The 17,425-nt window shown below is 30.4% G+C and overlaps 1 protein-coding gene across 5 annotated transcripts in view; it reads left to right on the forward strand.

The window, feature by feature from the left end:
• The window catches only part of LOC106873450 (dystrophin), a 562,674-nt gene that overhangs the window by 111,624 nt on the left and 433,625 nt on the right, over window positions 1-17,425 (forward strand). For all 5 annotated transcript variants that reach the window (XM_014920808.2, XM_052976364.1, XM_052976366.1 and 2 more), the window contains one exon: window positions 15,554-15,709. In XM_014920808.2, coding sequence (XP_014776294.2) covers window positions 15,554-15,709 — 156 coding nt within the window. The remainder of the gene's footprint in view (window positions 1-15,553; window positions 15,710-17,425) is intronic.

Genomic DNA, 17,425 nt, shown 5'->3' on the forward strand with positions numbered 1-17,425 from the left:
CAACGAAAGCCAGGTACAGAGGTTTATCCTTAGCTAGGTATTTCTCTTGCAACTGTCTCACTAGAAATAAGGCATCAGTAGTGCTTTTACCTGGCACGAACCCAAACTGCATCTCATCTAAATTGATTCGCTCCCTAATTAGTTGGGCTATGACCCTCTCTGTAACTTTCATAACCTGATCTAACAGCTTGATGCCTCTGTAATTATTTGTATCTAAAGCGTCCCCTTTACCTTTGTAGCAGTTGACTATGATGCTGCTACACCAGTCATAGGGTATGACTCCTTCGTGTATCACCTGGTTCGTAATACGGGTGACTAGGCTATAGCCAACACTGCCAGATATTTTGAGCATCGGGTAATGGAAACAGAGGGGATCATAGAGGAGGCAATACATGCGTCTTTTAATTGCCCTAATTTTCATAAAATGTTTTCAGTTTCCATTGTGTCTGAATTGTATGGTAATATATATTGATGAAATGTCTTATGCCTAAGTCTTTTAATGGCAATCAATCTGTTGGCAGTAACTTTTTGTAGCATATTTGATTTTGCTAAACAAAGCAGAGGATGAGTGGCATTGAAAGAGAGTGAACAAAAAAAAGAGGGTGACAGTTTAAAAAAACTTTTTAGAAACACTCATTTAAAAGAGTACATTCTGTTACTAACTAATTAACTCCTGAACATTATTTATATATATATATCTGTGTGTGTGTGTATATATATAATGTGTGTGTGTGTGTGTATATATATATATATATATATATATATATGTATATGTATATATATCATCATCATCATATTACTAAGTAGGTGTTCTTCATTAAACTTATATGAACATTGATTTTTGGATTTGTACTCATTTTGTATCCACAATATAAAAAATTTTACTGATGTTTGTGATTTCATAATACATACTTCTCTTATTCAACTAAAATTACTATTTTTAAATCTCACAATGTGAGACATTCAGCAACAGTACTTTGTAGTAAAGATTGTTTGCCAACATAACATGGCAGTCCTGGTTTAGGACAAATGTTGCTGTAATTTAGCCCCAGGGCACATCGTCTCCAGCTGGCTCTATGACGTGATCTGTGTCCTTACATTTTCAAACAAGGGAATCTAGCACCCCCACCTGGTTCAAAACAATATCTGTGTATCGCAATTTCCAGGTTATTTCCCTTCATCAGCACAGAATAATTGTTTGGCTAGAGGTGGCGCTGCCAAATTCCCGTTCGAAATATATAGTTTTCAAAGTGACAACTAGTCACTGATCTATAAATTAGAAAATAATCAGTAATATTCCTAAGAATGTGATATAATTGAAAAGATAAAAGTTCTTTTTGAATGCTCAGAAAGATTATCTCTTAGGTTTCACAAGTAATGTAAAATTCATGATTTAAAATTGAGATTTTCTGTAGATTCTGCAAATTCATGATTTAAAATTAAGATTTCCTACAAACTTTTGTATTTGATTTTTTATGAAGTTGTCATATTTTTCTGATAAAATTTTACAAGAGATTTAATAATTCATGAAACATTTAATGTGCTATGATTTAAAGTCAATTTAAGCCACATTATTGTATTTACCTTTTGGCATCCTTCACAATATTTAAATATTGCTGGTCATTGTTAATGAATGAAAATTTACTTTAAGTGTCTTTACACCTCCATACATTGTACAGTTGGAGTAAAATGCTTACAGCTCTCCTAATGCTACACCTAACCACATTTTACAGTCACATTTTACAGCCTTGTACTGAGAAACCCAACAAAGGAAGTCTTTAAAGCTCTTAAAGCTATTCTGCCCTTTTCATAGATACATGTGTGTGCATGCACACACAACTAGAGGTATGTTGTATTGAGTGTATAACTAGAACACAGTTTTAACAGTTAGCCATTACTCCTCTTCCATGCCTTATGTGAATTTTACATTTAATTGTACTGTTCATCCAGTGTATACATACAGTATGCAATGCTTTGTTTAAAAAGATCCTTCAAGTATTCAGCACTCATTTTGAAGATTAGTGTTCTGTTTTCTACATCATGCCAGTGATGAGTATTTTGAATGTAAACTTACCATCAGTCATGGCTGGTGTGATGTGACATCACATTTCATCTGAACAATGTTCCCACAATCATGAATGAGTCAATAGCAGTTGTAATTTTTCAGCTGCCATACCTTGCCTATTGCATTCTATTGAGAGTTGGATTCGTTTTGTGAATTGGATAGCATTTATCATTTTTCACTACTTGTTGTTTAGAATTTTTAATGAATTTTAGTATCTTCTATCATTTTCATATTATCTTGACTTTTTTTTTGTTCTTGTTTGATGTTTAAGCAGTATTTTATAACTTATCTGGTTTTTTAAGATACATCTTATATCTAGTAGGCAGCTCACCAATATAGAATGTGTTGTAATCTATTGACTGGTGTAGTGCATGCATGGAAGGAACTTCAGAAGTTACAAATGATTATTGATATTTTGCTTCTTTTTTTTTTTAAAAAAAGGACTCCTAAATTGCGAAGAACTTGAAACAAAACACCTTAAGTTACATCATAATCATATTGTATTAATTGAAAACCTTGTAAGATGATTGAGTCAAATCTATTGGCCTGCACTTTAGGATGGAAAGAAAAAGAGCTGATTTCATATACATCTTTTTGTTTGTTAAGCTTCAGATATTTTTACGGAATTTAAATAATATTTTTTATTTCTTTTATCTCCTAAAAATGCCTCTACATATGTGTGTGAGTATGTCATGTTACACACACACACTCATGTAATATTATTTTATTTATATTGTTTTGCATATTTCTTTAAAAAGAATTATATCCAGAGCTAAAATCTTAATTATAACTTCAGGTTACATCAAACTCAGTAGCAAGTATTTTTTCTAAGTGGCCACAGCTAGGTAATTTAACTACAGTGAACCCACTAGCTAATGATGTCCTCTTGCAAAGAGATTCTCATTAGAGAACAAAGTCATGAAATGTTGCCAAGATTCTCTACATTGCTGTAACCAGTTTTGGCTTCACAATCATAAAAGACTAATTAGACAAATACTTTTTTTTCTATTAGGAACCACTAACACAAGTCTATTATGCCACTTTGAAAGTGGTAGAATAGAATATGCATTGAAATGGTAGAACTTAGTTTTTTTAAAATCTTTATGCTGTTATTGTTATTTCCTTGAATATTGAAGCTAATTCTTGTGGAATTTATAGACTTCCAGTATTCCTCTAGAAAGTAATGCTTGTTAACCTAAATGTTCTTTTTATATAATTCTGTCTGTTTTGTGACTTAGCTTCATCTAGTTTTAAAGGTTGTTATTGACTTGGAGCAAATCTTTTTAAGCAGTCAGTCATGTACTATGTAGAACATAGCGCATAAAGTGTTTTCTTTAAAATACTATATCACCTATAGCCTAATTGTAGTATTATTTCTTAAAGTACCTGTAATATCATAAGAAATGTTTTACTGTTTTACTTGATCATTTAAATGATCTCATGTCTTTGATTGTCATATTTCTTTCTATAAAGAATACTTTTTTAATGAATTTTTGAAGTGAATGTTCTTAATTCAATATAGTATGAAAATATTCTTTGCTAATAATTCATGACATGCAGAATGTATCTATTAATATAGGGTTGGAAGGAAATTAAACACGAAAGAAGAGAAAAGGATTATAGTTTTATTTTTTGCAATTTTCTGTTAAGCATTTTAATAAGGGCTGCATCTCTGTGTTTAAAACATAGTTATGATATTGCTATCTCTTTCTTTCAACAAATAGATGTGCATGCATTGCTGTAAAAAAATTTTTTTTTAAAGGAAAAGAAAAGCAGATATGTGAGAATTAGGATTAAAATAGAAATATTCTGAAATATTGTAGACCTATGTAATTTATCCAGAATGGAGAAACTAATTTTCAATAATGATAGTGATGATGAAAAATAATTTAACCCTTCCTTGCCGTATTTCTAATGACATACACTGTCAATGTGTTTTAATTAATTTGAAAAATAATCTAGGATTTGGTGTTTGGAGCATATCTTGTATGTTTCAGTCATAGGACTGCAGCCATGCTAAGGCATTGCCATAAAAGGTTTAGTGAAACAAATCAATTCTAGTACTTATTTTTTAAATGTCTGGTACTTATTCTATAGGTCTCTTTTTGGCAAACCGTTAAATTATGGAGACATAAACAAACCAACACTAATTGTGAAGCAGTGGTGGGACAAATACACATACATGACAAGCTTCTTTCAATTTGTGTCTTCCAAATCTACTCCCAATGCTATAGTAGAAGACACTTGCCCAAGATGCTGTGCAGTGGGACTGAAGCCATTACTTCATGGCTGGGAAGCAAGTCTCTTAAACACTCAGCCACGGTTGTGCTATCATGATAGTTTCTTACATATTTACAAACATTTCAAAATTAGATTGTTTTGAATTATAAAATCAGACATTCTCAAACACATTTGCATCAAAAGGGTTAAGCTGATTAATTTCCACTATTTTTCTCCAATAAATATTTAGGAAATTATTCTGGATTTATTTTTAGATATAATGAAAATTTTGTCTGTAATGATAACTATTCAACTGCATTTAAATCAATGGCAACTGATTGAATTCCTGTTGTTATTGAACCCTTTTTTTTTTAAATAAAAAGACATTGATGTAAATTTAACATTTTACACTAATCAAAACTGATTAGCATTTGATTCTGAATGAGGCTGAGAAGAACTGAACTATACTTTTATATGATTAATTGTTCAAACCTGACTTGGTTGGATGAGGTGGATTTATAAAAAGAGAGAAGCGAAGACAAAATAAATATCAACTATAGGATGCACCTATAGTATAATGGTTAGCAACAGAATATACTATGTTGTTGCCATTTTATATGGGCTTATAGACTAGTCAGCTCTCATTAACTTTTACATCCCACTGCCCATTTTTTCCCCCTAAAGTATTTTTCACTATGATTGTATATAACATTTGTTAGTGAATACAAATCTTTCCTTTAAGAAGAGTTTCTTGATTTTTTTTTTCTACACTTGTTCTTTCTGAATAGTGTAGGAAGACAAATGAAATGAAATCAAACTTAAATAATGGAATATTTTAATGTAATTTTCCTTCACAATTAATCCAAACCTGATATGTTTCTCATATTTAGGTCAATTCATTTAAATATATTATGATTATTTTAATCTGAATTTAAATCAGATCTGAATGAAAAAGAGGTGAATCAATTTTTTTTTTATCAGACTATGGTATTTGAAGTAGACATAGAACTCTTTTCTCAATATTTTAGTAATATTGTAATAAACTGCTAATGTGAAAATTTATTACTATAAATAAATTACAGTTTGTACAAGCCATGTAATTGGTAAGTGCCATAAAGAAGACTGAGTGCATTACAGTATCTTACTTATAGTTGCCAAATTTTCTCAGCTTCTGAAAAAGGCATTTACTCAAGAAAGGAATGTTTCTAGATAATAAATTTATATTTGTATGTATAATAAGCTTGATGATGAAATCACACAATAAATTCTTTATAAATCTTATGCTTTATATATAAGTTCCTTATAAATCTTTGCTTTCTGTCCTTCTTACAGCAGAAAACTTGGTACAAGTAAATAATATAGTTTATTTAGTTATTTTCCAGCCTACAATAAATTATTGTAGGCTTGTTAAAAAGATTCAGTACTGTGACTTATATAAATACATAAAATTAAAGATATATCTTCCCTTTAAAACATTGGAGAATTACATTTAAGCCTTTCTACACCTCCACTTTCTTTGTCTAGATGCAAACTCCAAACTTTTACCTCTCAATCTAGAATGTCTGTAAGGAAAAAAGACAATAAAGATAACACCATAATCACAGTACTCTAGTAGACCATAGTAGAAAATGACACTTCAAAAATGCATTGTCTAGAAAAGGCATGGGCAACTTCTTTTTTGAAAAGCAGGCCATATGAGACATGACGCATAATCAGGTGGGCCTCACTATTAAAAAAAAATATTCAAGGTAATTTTTGTTGATGTATTATTCAGAAAGTCTCACAGATTGCATTTGGCCCAATACTGGTCTAGAATTTGCATCTACTGTAGAGATAAAACTTAAATTTATTAATACTTAATTTTATTGCAAAATAAGAAAATTTTTAAAGAAAATAACGTCAGAATGATATTCAGAACAACATAATTTGTAATTCTGTCACTGAAGTAAAATGCCATGGAGCCATTGGGTTAAAACTTTTCAGTAGAAAATAGAAGAAAAACTAAAGAAGGAAACAGATTTTAAGAATTTTTTAATATTACCAAAATATAGGGCAGTGAGCTGGCAGAATACTTAAACACACTGGACAAAATGGCTAGCAACATTTTGTCCTTACATTTAGAGTTCAAATTCTGCCAAGGTTGACTTTGCCTTTCATCTTTTCAGGGTTGATAAAACAAGTACCTCTTGAGCACTGGGGTTGATGTAATCAACTTACCCCCCTCTGCTGGCCTTGTGCCTAAATTTTAAAACAATATTATCAGAGTAGATAGGTTAGAGATAATGTTTTCTGTTTTAAACCAGTAATTTTTATAGAGAGGAGTTAGTTGATGCCAACAACCCCAGTATTTGACTGGTACTTTATTTTATTGATACTGAAGAAATGAAAGGCAAGGTTAACCTTCGCAGAATTTGAACTTGGAATGTTAAGAGGCTGATCAAATACATTAAAAAATTTTTTATGATACTCTAACAATTCCGCCAGCTGAAAAATAAGTTAGGAATAAAATAAGGCACAAAATAAAAATCACTTGCAATTGCTTGATGAAGTTAAATAAAGTACTTCAGAGAAAAGGAAATAAGAGTGTTATATTTGTAACTTTTCAAAGGGTATTATCCGTGTAAATAAAAGTAAAGTGAAATCACATAAACCAGGGATTGAAACAGTGTAGTTGATTCGACTCTATGGCACTTGTTCCTAATAATTCTAGCATTAGCACAAAAGCCATGGATATTGGAAAGGAGATAATTTAAATTGACTGCTTCATTACATCAACATTGGAAGGATGAAAGTCAAAGTTGTCTTAAGTGAAACTTGAATCTAAACATGCTGAAACTAGACCCTACAAGGCAATCCCCCAGCATTCTACTGATTCTTTACAATCCACCCTGACTGTTGAAATACAGTGCTTTTATTTCAAATAATATTGAAAATAATGAGGTGTTTAGTAAGATAACTTTGGCATTAAGCTGTTGTTTGGAATATAAATATAAAATTTGATGGAAGGTATTAATTAAGATCACTTTAAAGCAGAAAGGTTGTTTCATAGAACCAGAGTGGTCTCAGATGGGTTAGTTTCAAAATGATATTTACTTTTCATAATCTCAAAAAAATACTTTTTTTAATTACCTAATATGAGCTGTTAAGATTATAAGTATTAGCATTCCTGCTTTCATTTGTAGCTCTTTTTTTTTTATTATTAATTTTCTCTTTTTGAGAAAAAATGCTATTATGCTATGGTTGCAACTTCTCTTAGATTTAAAAGTATTAGGCTTGTCAAATAATGCAACTGGTTTATAGAAATTTTATAAATACATTTTTGTTTAATCTGCTTTTTTTGAATACATGTATTACCAGTTACTTTCTTTTTATGATCTATCAAAATCTTGAAGACCAAGATGTCCTTGAATGTTAGTTAATTATACTAGAAAAATTAAATGTTCAAAGTGAGTTGTGTTTGAGAGAGTTTGATGCAGATATTGTTGTAATTTGGAGATGGTCAATCTGCCATAAAATGCATATGCACTAGTTGTGTAATTGACCATGGTGGAGTATCCCTATTCCCTACAGACATTCTACGAAACTGTATCCAAATTATGTAATAGCATATTAATATCACAAAAGTTCATAAAGACCATAAAGCTCCTCAATGCTCATATGAGAATATAATGTCACACCTTTTAGCCAAAGAGTTAAACTACAAACAACTTGCAAGACACCAACCATATCATACCTGCACATTATGGGATTGGGAAGGATCATAGATCTATCTCTGATACTGTTGCTGGATCCCCAGCTAATCCTGTTTGTGGTACCAACATCCTTTGCAACACAGGTTGTTTCATCTTGATAGTCATTTACCCTCTAGAGTGTTTGCAGATTCCTGTGGTAATGCTGAACCCCTCTTTAGTTGGATCAATGAATATTACCATTCATGCAATTTACAGACAGTGTTGTAGGAAGCATTGATATCCACCTTTCAGTATTGATTTTGTTGTTGAGAAATACATGAAAGTAATTTGCAAGACTGATGTGATAATGTATGATGACAACACCAAGGAACTAAGGGTTCTCTTAAACCTCATGTGTATTAATGATGACATTGCCAAACATGATTTTAAAAGATTTTGCTCCATCAGATTCAAATGAAGTAGTTCATTTACCATTATCTTGGCCATAAATAAGATCCCAGTAAGCATTGGTTTAATGGAATAAACCTGTCTAAACTCTCAAAAACCTCAGTCAAATTACAAATATGGTTAAATATTGTTTATACTAGTATAAACAATGCATTAAGTGGTATATTCATATTTAATTTTAAACTATGTATACAAGAGAATGATGTGACCCTCAGTGTCAGTCTCACTGGAGGTGTGGCCAACCATTTTTAGGTATGGTGCAATAGATTACTTGGGAAATATCTAAGAAAACGGTCCATAACTGTGATAACAATTTTGTCATAGAACCTTGAGGTTGAAATAACTTAAGGCAGATTAGATGAGTGTACTATGAAAATCCCCCAAAACATAGTAAATTCCACTCACTGTGGTTCTCATACTGAGAAATGCCAGGCCATACAAAAATATCAGTGAAATCGTCTTAAACATAACCATTTCTCTGTTCCTTTTTCAAACCTCATAGCCTCATAAGAAATATAATACTAGAGCCTGAATGTAACAGTGACAACCCATGTAACATTATATTGTAATTACAGCACAATTGTGAATGGTCATGGTTAATTCTCACTCCTGTCACCACCTCAAATTCATGTTTTAGTTGCATGCTAAACTTCCACAAATTTTGGAATTCTATACCATAAATTTTCTACAAATTGAGTTTCCTAACTAGTGCACTTTATTTTTAGAGGAAGTCATGCAAAATAATAATTTTATAATTATAAATTAAAAATTTATTGGTTACTTAAATCCTCCAACATCCTTTGGTTTTCTTTTACTTCCAATTCCCTCTCAAATTTTTTGGGTCTTGTTTCATGACTACTTCATTTCATCCTAGTCTATTCTTGTCTTGATGTCTTCTTTCTTCATAAATAATCACGAAACTATTCTATGAAAGCATTTACATGCTTTTAGCCATTGCCAAGAACTATAATTGTTTGAAGCTCAACTTGACATCATGTGTATTACTATGGGTGCAGGCAGAATGCTACAAATGGGCTAACGGTTGTGAATATAATTTAATAATAAGACAGAATAGAGTTTTGGCAATAATACCATGTTGCCTTTTAAAATCATTTTATCTACTTTGTTGTAGGTTTGTTAAATTTTAATAAAATTGCTGTTCTGTTATTAAATTAAGCCTTCAGCAATTTCATCATGTTTGAATATTGTATTTAATTTGACAAATGCAAACTAAAATACAAAACAGAAGACATATTACTTTATTTTACATTAGAAATGTTTTCTTTTCCTTAAAAATAGAAATACTAATAAAAAATTTTATATGGAAAATTTTGTTTTCATATTCTGATAAATATTTAGAAACAATGTTGTATAACTTATTCTGAATTAATGTTATAAATTAACAGTTTTTTTTTTAGTGTTTAATTACAAAAGTTAATTTAATTTTTCTTATTTTTGTAATAATTCTGAATAATTTCTTTATTTCCCTGTTATTTTTTTTTAAAGTTAATTCAAGGAATATGAACTGTTTGTCATTGAAAATGTCATAATTTTCAAATTCTTTTTCAATCATTATTTCTTTATATTTTCAAACTATTTAATCTTCAGAGTTTCAAGATATGCTAATTATTTAAATGTATACTCTCTCTCTCTCTCTCTCTCTCTCTCTCTCTCTCTCTCTCTCTCTCTCTCTCTCACCCCCTCCCTTCTCACTCTCTCAAAACATGACTAAGACAAACATTATCTGATCAAGTAGAAAGTTTGACAGATAATAGTCTGATAGAATTTACATCCATTTTGTAATTCCATATATCATTTCTGAGATGTGTGTAGTTTCATACATTGTACATTTTTTCATATGTATTATTACATATGTTAAACAGATGTACATGTAACTTGTAAATAATATACATTACATGATCTACAAATGTAGATATTGTTTTTCTTTCTATTGTGGAAATTAATATTGCACCCATTGGAAATAAGGAGATTAAAATTAAATTTTGATCTCTTTATTTCTTGTATGCTGATTAAGCTCTTTAACCAGAAATTCAGGACTTCATCAATCCTAGGAACTTTTCAATTGCTAGAGATTTTCAGTTGGTAAATTCATCACTAATCATACTGAGTCACAATTGTGGCATTTATTTCTTTTTTATCTTTATTTTCTTATTTGTTGTATATCTTCATTGTATATTTTAGTTCCATGTGCTCTCTTAAGCAGAATAGTATTTTTTGTTAGTTGTATCTTCAAATGTGGTTGTTATTAGTCTTTTAATGTCTGGAATTTGTCTGAAATTGGTCATTCTGATAGAAGAGCATCTTATTTTTCAAAGTATCTTATACAGCATTTATTTGCTAGGATCAGTTGTTTCAATTTTTCTTTCACTTCAGGCATCTCTTTTCTTAATATTGTTCATTATTGATAGTTTTTTTTCTTTCTTTTGTCAAATATGTGTTGTGTATTTTTCTTTCTTCATCACTACTATGGCTACTGAGTAAATTACATTATTGTGGATTTGCTTGAGGAAAATCTTTTGAAGGATCTGATTGTATTTGACAATTATTTTGTGGAGGTTTTTGTTTATTTGTTTTTTATCTCTATGTTAGACCTGATCAAGCATATCAAAAGCATTCCAACCATGACCATCCCATCCATTTTTTCCCAGACATATTGTACTTTAGAGAAAACTTTATCAAATAGCTATTTCTTTCTTAAAATAGCAGGTCGTGATTGGATGAAGATTTGGTTGCTATTTTTAGCAAAGCAAGTGACTGCATAGAGGATTTATTCATCATTTGAGGAGATATTTCTGTTGATCAATATTGATGAATTTTGTTACAGTCAGTTTTTTTTTATTTTGTTGATTTTGCTTATATTATCATTATGCAGGATATTGTTAAGGTTTCTTGTTATAAGAGGGGCAAAAGTATACTTTTGTTGTAACTGAGTATTGGACTGGTTATTTCTAAGGAGTTTGCTTCTCTCTTTTCTTTTCTTTTCTTTTGTGTGTGTGTGTGTGATAGTATGGCTTTTTCATTTGTAGTCAGTTCTGCTTATTTCTGAGATTTCAATGACCTTAGCTTTTTTCTGTGGTTGGGTTGTATTATTTTTCTACATGAATTTTTATGAGCTGTTCTATTTCTGAGTTTTTTTCTTTTTTTTTGTACATTAAACAGCTGCATATATTCACATTTCATTTGAGTTTCTTTTTAAAGCTAAAAAATGAGAAATAACTAAGGGTTTTAGAGAATTAATATACTAGCTGAAGGGAGGTATAGTATGGCTATATTAGATATATTGTTTTTGGTCTCGTATCTCATTTTCATTTTAAACAATGAGAGGTGAAAGAAGTGAGTCTTCTTTTTGGGAGCAACTTTATTGGAAAGTTACAGCTTCTGGCATTCATATTGCATTGTGATTTAGTTAGCAAATAAGTGCCCCTCAATTCCCTAGGTCACTAAGTTTTGCTTTTCTTTGTAATTTTGTGTGTATTGTCTATTATACTTGAAATATTATTGCCTTGTTCTTGTTCATTGCAGTTGCATGATGATACTGTAAAGAATGTGTTTTGTGCATAATGAATACAAGAAAAACATAGAATATTAGTTTTGTTTTATTTAGCTTTTAAGAAATCTTGATTGAGCAGACCTATGAGCAAAAAATCTTACATACCACTACTTCATTTAATATGAGCCCTCCTAATTTTTCTGAGATAGCAGAGGGTAATTTGAGTGTAATACCGGTTGATATTTCTAGCAGGTTAAATGACCACTTACAGCAGTGGTTCCCAAAGTGGGCAGTACTGCCACCTTGGTGGGTGTTGAAGAAAAGTTAGGTGATAATAGGGTGGCCTAAAAGTGGGTGATGGATGTAAAAACAACAAAAAAAAAAATGGGTTAATTAGGTGAAGTTTTATTTGTGAAATACTGTTGTTTTGAATTTTCTGCAGAAAGTGGTCTGTTTGTGGTGGTGTGGGGGGTAGGGGCAGCCTGAAAAAGTTTAGGAACCACTGGCTTAGAGGCTCCAATATTGTACTTACTGGTATCACCACCTACTTAGTTTGTTAGTTCTGTGCTGCATCTGTTCTTTTATTAGTTCCCATCACATTTACAGTGCTATGTTCTATAGTTATAATAATAATGATAATAATAATAATGAAATAATTGTATACAGTGCTCAGGTGCACTACAACTTGTCAAAAGTGCACATAAAGCATATGCAGTATTGTACAAATGTCTGGAAAGTGAACAGTGTATGAGTCAGATACATACTTGCGTGTGTATGGAAGAGAGAAAATCAACACTTCTTGTGTGTGTGTGTGTGTTTTTCAGGTCATTGCTTGATAGAATCAGTAGACCATTGAACACAAGACTGTGTGGTACTTAGTTATATATTTTAATTTCTGGATTCTAATTCAACAGAGGTTAACACTACCTTTACATATAAGACTGATAAACAAAAATGTCTAGTCAACTACTGTAGACAGTCTAACTGACTAGCTCACTCAAATTTGAAGCTTTGTGTCCATGTTAGAAATCAATATCATTATTATTAGCTCTACTATGTTGCTGTAAACTTGGTCTCTGGATTCGTTTATGTTGCTTTCTTAGAAATAGCATCTCATTTTTCTTCATTCTTTCCATAAACTGTAAATTATTGCAGAATATGAAGATATTATCTTGTCAAACAATTCTGCCAACCATATTAAGAAAGTAATTAGAAGATATTCCAATTGTGTGATTGCATTAGGATTAAGCTTTAAAAATTATAAATTTATGCTTTGCAAATTTATATATAAAGCAATCAATTTTCAGTAAAGAATTACATATGTACCAATTTTGCAAAATTCTCTTGAGCAACAAACTGAACTGAATTGAGGATTTAGCATCAATATTACTTCGATAAAACTTTTCAACAGCCATGTAAGGGTTGCAGTTGAGAATCAGTTCTTCAGGTGAATGAGAAGGCTTACACTTGAATGTATCAATGGTGATAAACGATTTCACGATTAAAACAAAAACAACTTAAAAAAAGGAAAATTATAGTACTTCAGTAGCTTCAGCAGATTAGGAGTTTTTTAATACATTGCCTAAAGTTTTTTTTTCTTTCTATGATCTTGTAAGAGCATCAAGAGACTTGTCAATAAAGATTTAGCAGATTCTATCAGATAAAACAGGGAATCAAACAGCTTAGGTAGATATACAGATGATAGGAAGATATCTTTCTTTAAATATAGGCAAACATGTATAGACAGATTATTTTTATGATTAGAGTCAGACTGATTTGGTAATTACACTAAATGTTAAAATACATTTTTCCTTTCATATGTTTTAAAAATATAAGATGCTTATTTTTTTATTATTTGCCATACTTAGAATGATTGAGTACAGTATGAAGATAATCATTCATATTACACTGGTCTATAACAATTTTGCTTTTTGGGAGTTGAAGGTGGTTTTACACTCAGTTTTGGATGTTGATTTCCAAATATGACATCAGTTTTTGACTAACACATCAACTTTAGTTTATTAGCATCATATGTAGGAGTTGAGAAATTACTTGTTTTTAGCAGTTTAGAAAATTTACCAATAGTATTAATTCTTTGTTTCAAGCCGTGCTAGTCATTTAATATTGAAGTATTTACAAGACTTTTTTTAAGATGAAAGTCAAGTGTTTCTTACGAAGCTTATATACCACAACTACCTAGTTGTTGTATTACAGTGAAGTAATTAGAGAATAACACTTCAATGTAATAAAATTGTGCAATAATTAAATAAAGAAAACTAATACACTAAAAAATAAAATTGAAAATTAGTATTTTTTTTTTTTTTACCAACAATACTTGCAAAATTTTCCAATGTCCAGCCATTTTTTGATAACTTAATAAAAAATTGGACAGATCAGAGTCAGATATTGTGTGTGCGTGGAAGAAATGCATATTTTCTTCAGGTTATCATATCCAAAAACTTAGCTGCCATTAAGTCATTAATAAAGTTATCTAATATGTTGTCACACAAAGATTGATTGGTGAACATTTTCGAAGAAAGTTTTCATTAAAAAAAAACAAATAATATAGAAAATATCTTTAAAATGCAGCAACAATGGTATGAACGTAAATAATGAATATTGCTGAATGTAAATATGTAAATAAATGAGTGGAAGGTATTAAAGTTTTCTCCCTTAGATTAGAGGGTTTATAACTTCCTTTAAAAACTAAAATGTAAACAAAGGTAGATTAATTCATGTGGCTTCATGTACAGGGTGTTCAAAGAGTCTCTCTGCAGTAAGTATTTTATTGCAAAATAAATATCTATATGATGGTATAAGACTGCAAAAGAATATCTTAGACTTTGCAAGATATTAAAAAACTTTATAAGATGTGTTGAAAGTGTCGTCCTTCATTTTCAATACATAAGTTGACTCTACACATGTTTTGAAATACATCTTGGAGAGTCAAGATGAAAAAACATCTACTGCAGAGAGAACACCCTGTAGTATAGAACTGACAGACAGTTATGGTATTGTATGAATTAGTGTCAAACAGGATGATAAGTTAAGATGCTGAGAATATTAACTGACAATTTTTATTACTCAAGAAACATTGGAAAGTGTATGTGCACCTTATGTAGAATAGCCTGTGAACTTTGAAAGGTTGTGGGAAAGGTAGAACTGTTAAAAATGCATCTTTGTTTAGAAGTTTTCCCAGGCTAGTTTGTATTCAATACTGTTTCTTATTTAATTCAGTATGAGTTGATGACATCTTCAAGTACGTAGGCCCAACAAAAAAACTAGGTTTTATATTGTATTTCTAGGTTGATTGTCATTAAAAGGTAAACATATAATCTAATATGGCTAGTATAGGTGGGCATAGGAAGTGATATCTTCTATTATATTTGTGGATCCTTTGCAACAGCAACACAGCAGCAATATGTTACAAATTCTATTAGAAGAGCATATTTCATGAGTTTTAAAGAGAAATTAGATGATCAAGATTATCTACAGGTTCCTCATTCTGCTAAAAATTATATCTAGTATTGAAAAATACTATTAAACAGTTTGAATTGCTTTTTTTATAATCACTGATATATTTTTTCTAACCTTATTCTTAATTTTAATACATTTCAGACTGAAAAAGCTCAATTGGATGTTAAATTTGTAGAGTTTGAAATTTCTCTGATGAAAGTCAAAGATTGGCTGAATAAAGCAGAAATGGTCATTTCAAATCATGAGCGTTTATCTTCTGAACAAAAGGTTTCCACTGTAGAAAGAGATAAAATGAAAGTAAGATATATTTTTATTTTGTTTTCTTAAACTCTGTTTTAGGGATTATAGTTTTAGCCATGCTGGAAAATTACCTATTCCTTCATGTTATGATTTATGCCTTAAACTTTAATATTATACCATGTTAAAATATTCTGTTATTCCAGGTCACCTTTGTTTTACATTGCTTTTCAAAATGAAAACATGCAAAAGCTTTCAAATATATATAACAAGATGGAAAGTTCAAATTTATAGTAGCCTTACTGTTTTGTATGGCTTAACTTTTAATTACTACATGTATGGAAATGAATTTCCTAAGTGTCAGTTATCATTAATTAAATCCTAAGCATTTTAAAAACATACATGTATTCCTGAACATACCAGTAAAGAAGGAACTGTTTACTTGCATGCAGAAAGTTTCTGAAACATCAAATGAGACATGCAGCATTTTTAACTTAGGGATTACACTAATTAACAATTATATAGCTAATAATTATACAACAATTGCACAATACTAGAATTATACAAATAAGAAATAAATAGAGTTGTAGGATTTGTTGGTATTGAAAGGGTCTCTCAATCTGTGCAATAGACAGACTATATAAAACCTGTAATTGTTTTGTTGGTAGTGAGACATGATTATTGATGTGAAAGATATGTGGAGGTTGAAGAAAAATGCAAGAACCATAATCTTCTGGATTTGTAATATTCACAATGTGAAGCAACTCTCACCAACCTTTTGTTTGGTGAGTATGTGATTGTATGGGTGAAAGACTACAGTGCTGTGAATGGACAAATGTTGAATGAAAATACACCAAATGCTGCTACTGGAAAAAAGAAAAAAAAAAGGTGCAATTGAAACTACAGATGATGTTTTTCAAATGAGATGTTAAACACTTAGTGGAGTCAGTACATATATGGTAGTCCTCTTCAGTACATGCCAACAAAAAAATTGATATTGATATTGATAGATATATACATAGCTATGTATCTATGTGTGTGTCTATATCAAGGACATACCATTGGGGTAGGTAAGGTAAGAAATTTTCACCTATGTTAAAACTATGAATATATATTAAATATTAAATAAGTGATTGATTTCCAGTAGTACATTGCAAAAATGCTACTTCAATGTTTATAAGATAGTGTGTAATTCAATAAACATCTACTATTTTGATGTTATAAAGGCATAACTTCTTAAAACTTTTAAGTTCATTGTATACCTTAGGTGTAATACAATTGAACCTACATGCTGTGAACTCAGCTCTAAAAGTACATTAAAAATGAGGTGGATAATATCAAAAATTTTTCTTCCGTTAAATGTCATGACAGTGAAAGTGTGTACATGTGTGTGTTTACATGCCATGATTGAGCTAATTTTTATTTCATTTAAAATAAACTGGCAGAGATACCCGACATTGCTTGGGATTAAAATGGCATAGTTTGTATATATATGTGTATATATATAACAGTTATATTGTTTTAATCCAAATGAAAAAAAAAATTACATGTTGACACTCATGGGGTCTGATACTATTACATTGTAAAATTTGAGTTGATTTGGTCGAGCCATTCGAAAATGCATAGAAAACAGACTGAGAGACAAATAATTTTATATATATAGATTTGTGTGTATGTAAATTCATGTGTGCAAACTGCCATGCTTCACAGCAGTGAAACATGGGCCGTGACTGCTGAAGACATGCGTAGGCTCGAAAGAAACGAAGCTAGCATGAT

This window comes from Octopus bimaculoides, chromosome 2, assembly GCF_001194135.2.
Source record: "Octopus bimaculoides isolate UCB-OBI-ISO-001 chromosome 2, ASM119413v2, whole genome shotgun sequence".
In the NCBI taxonomy this organism is placed as follows: domain Eukaryota; kingdom Metazoa; phylum Mollusca; class Cephalopoda; order Octopoda; family Octopodidae; genus Octopus; species Octopus bimaculoides.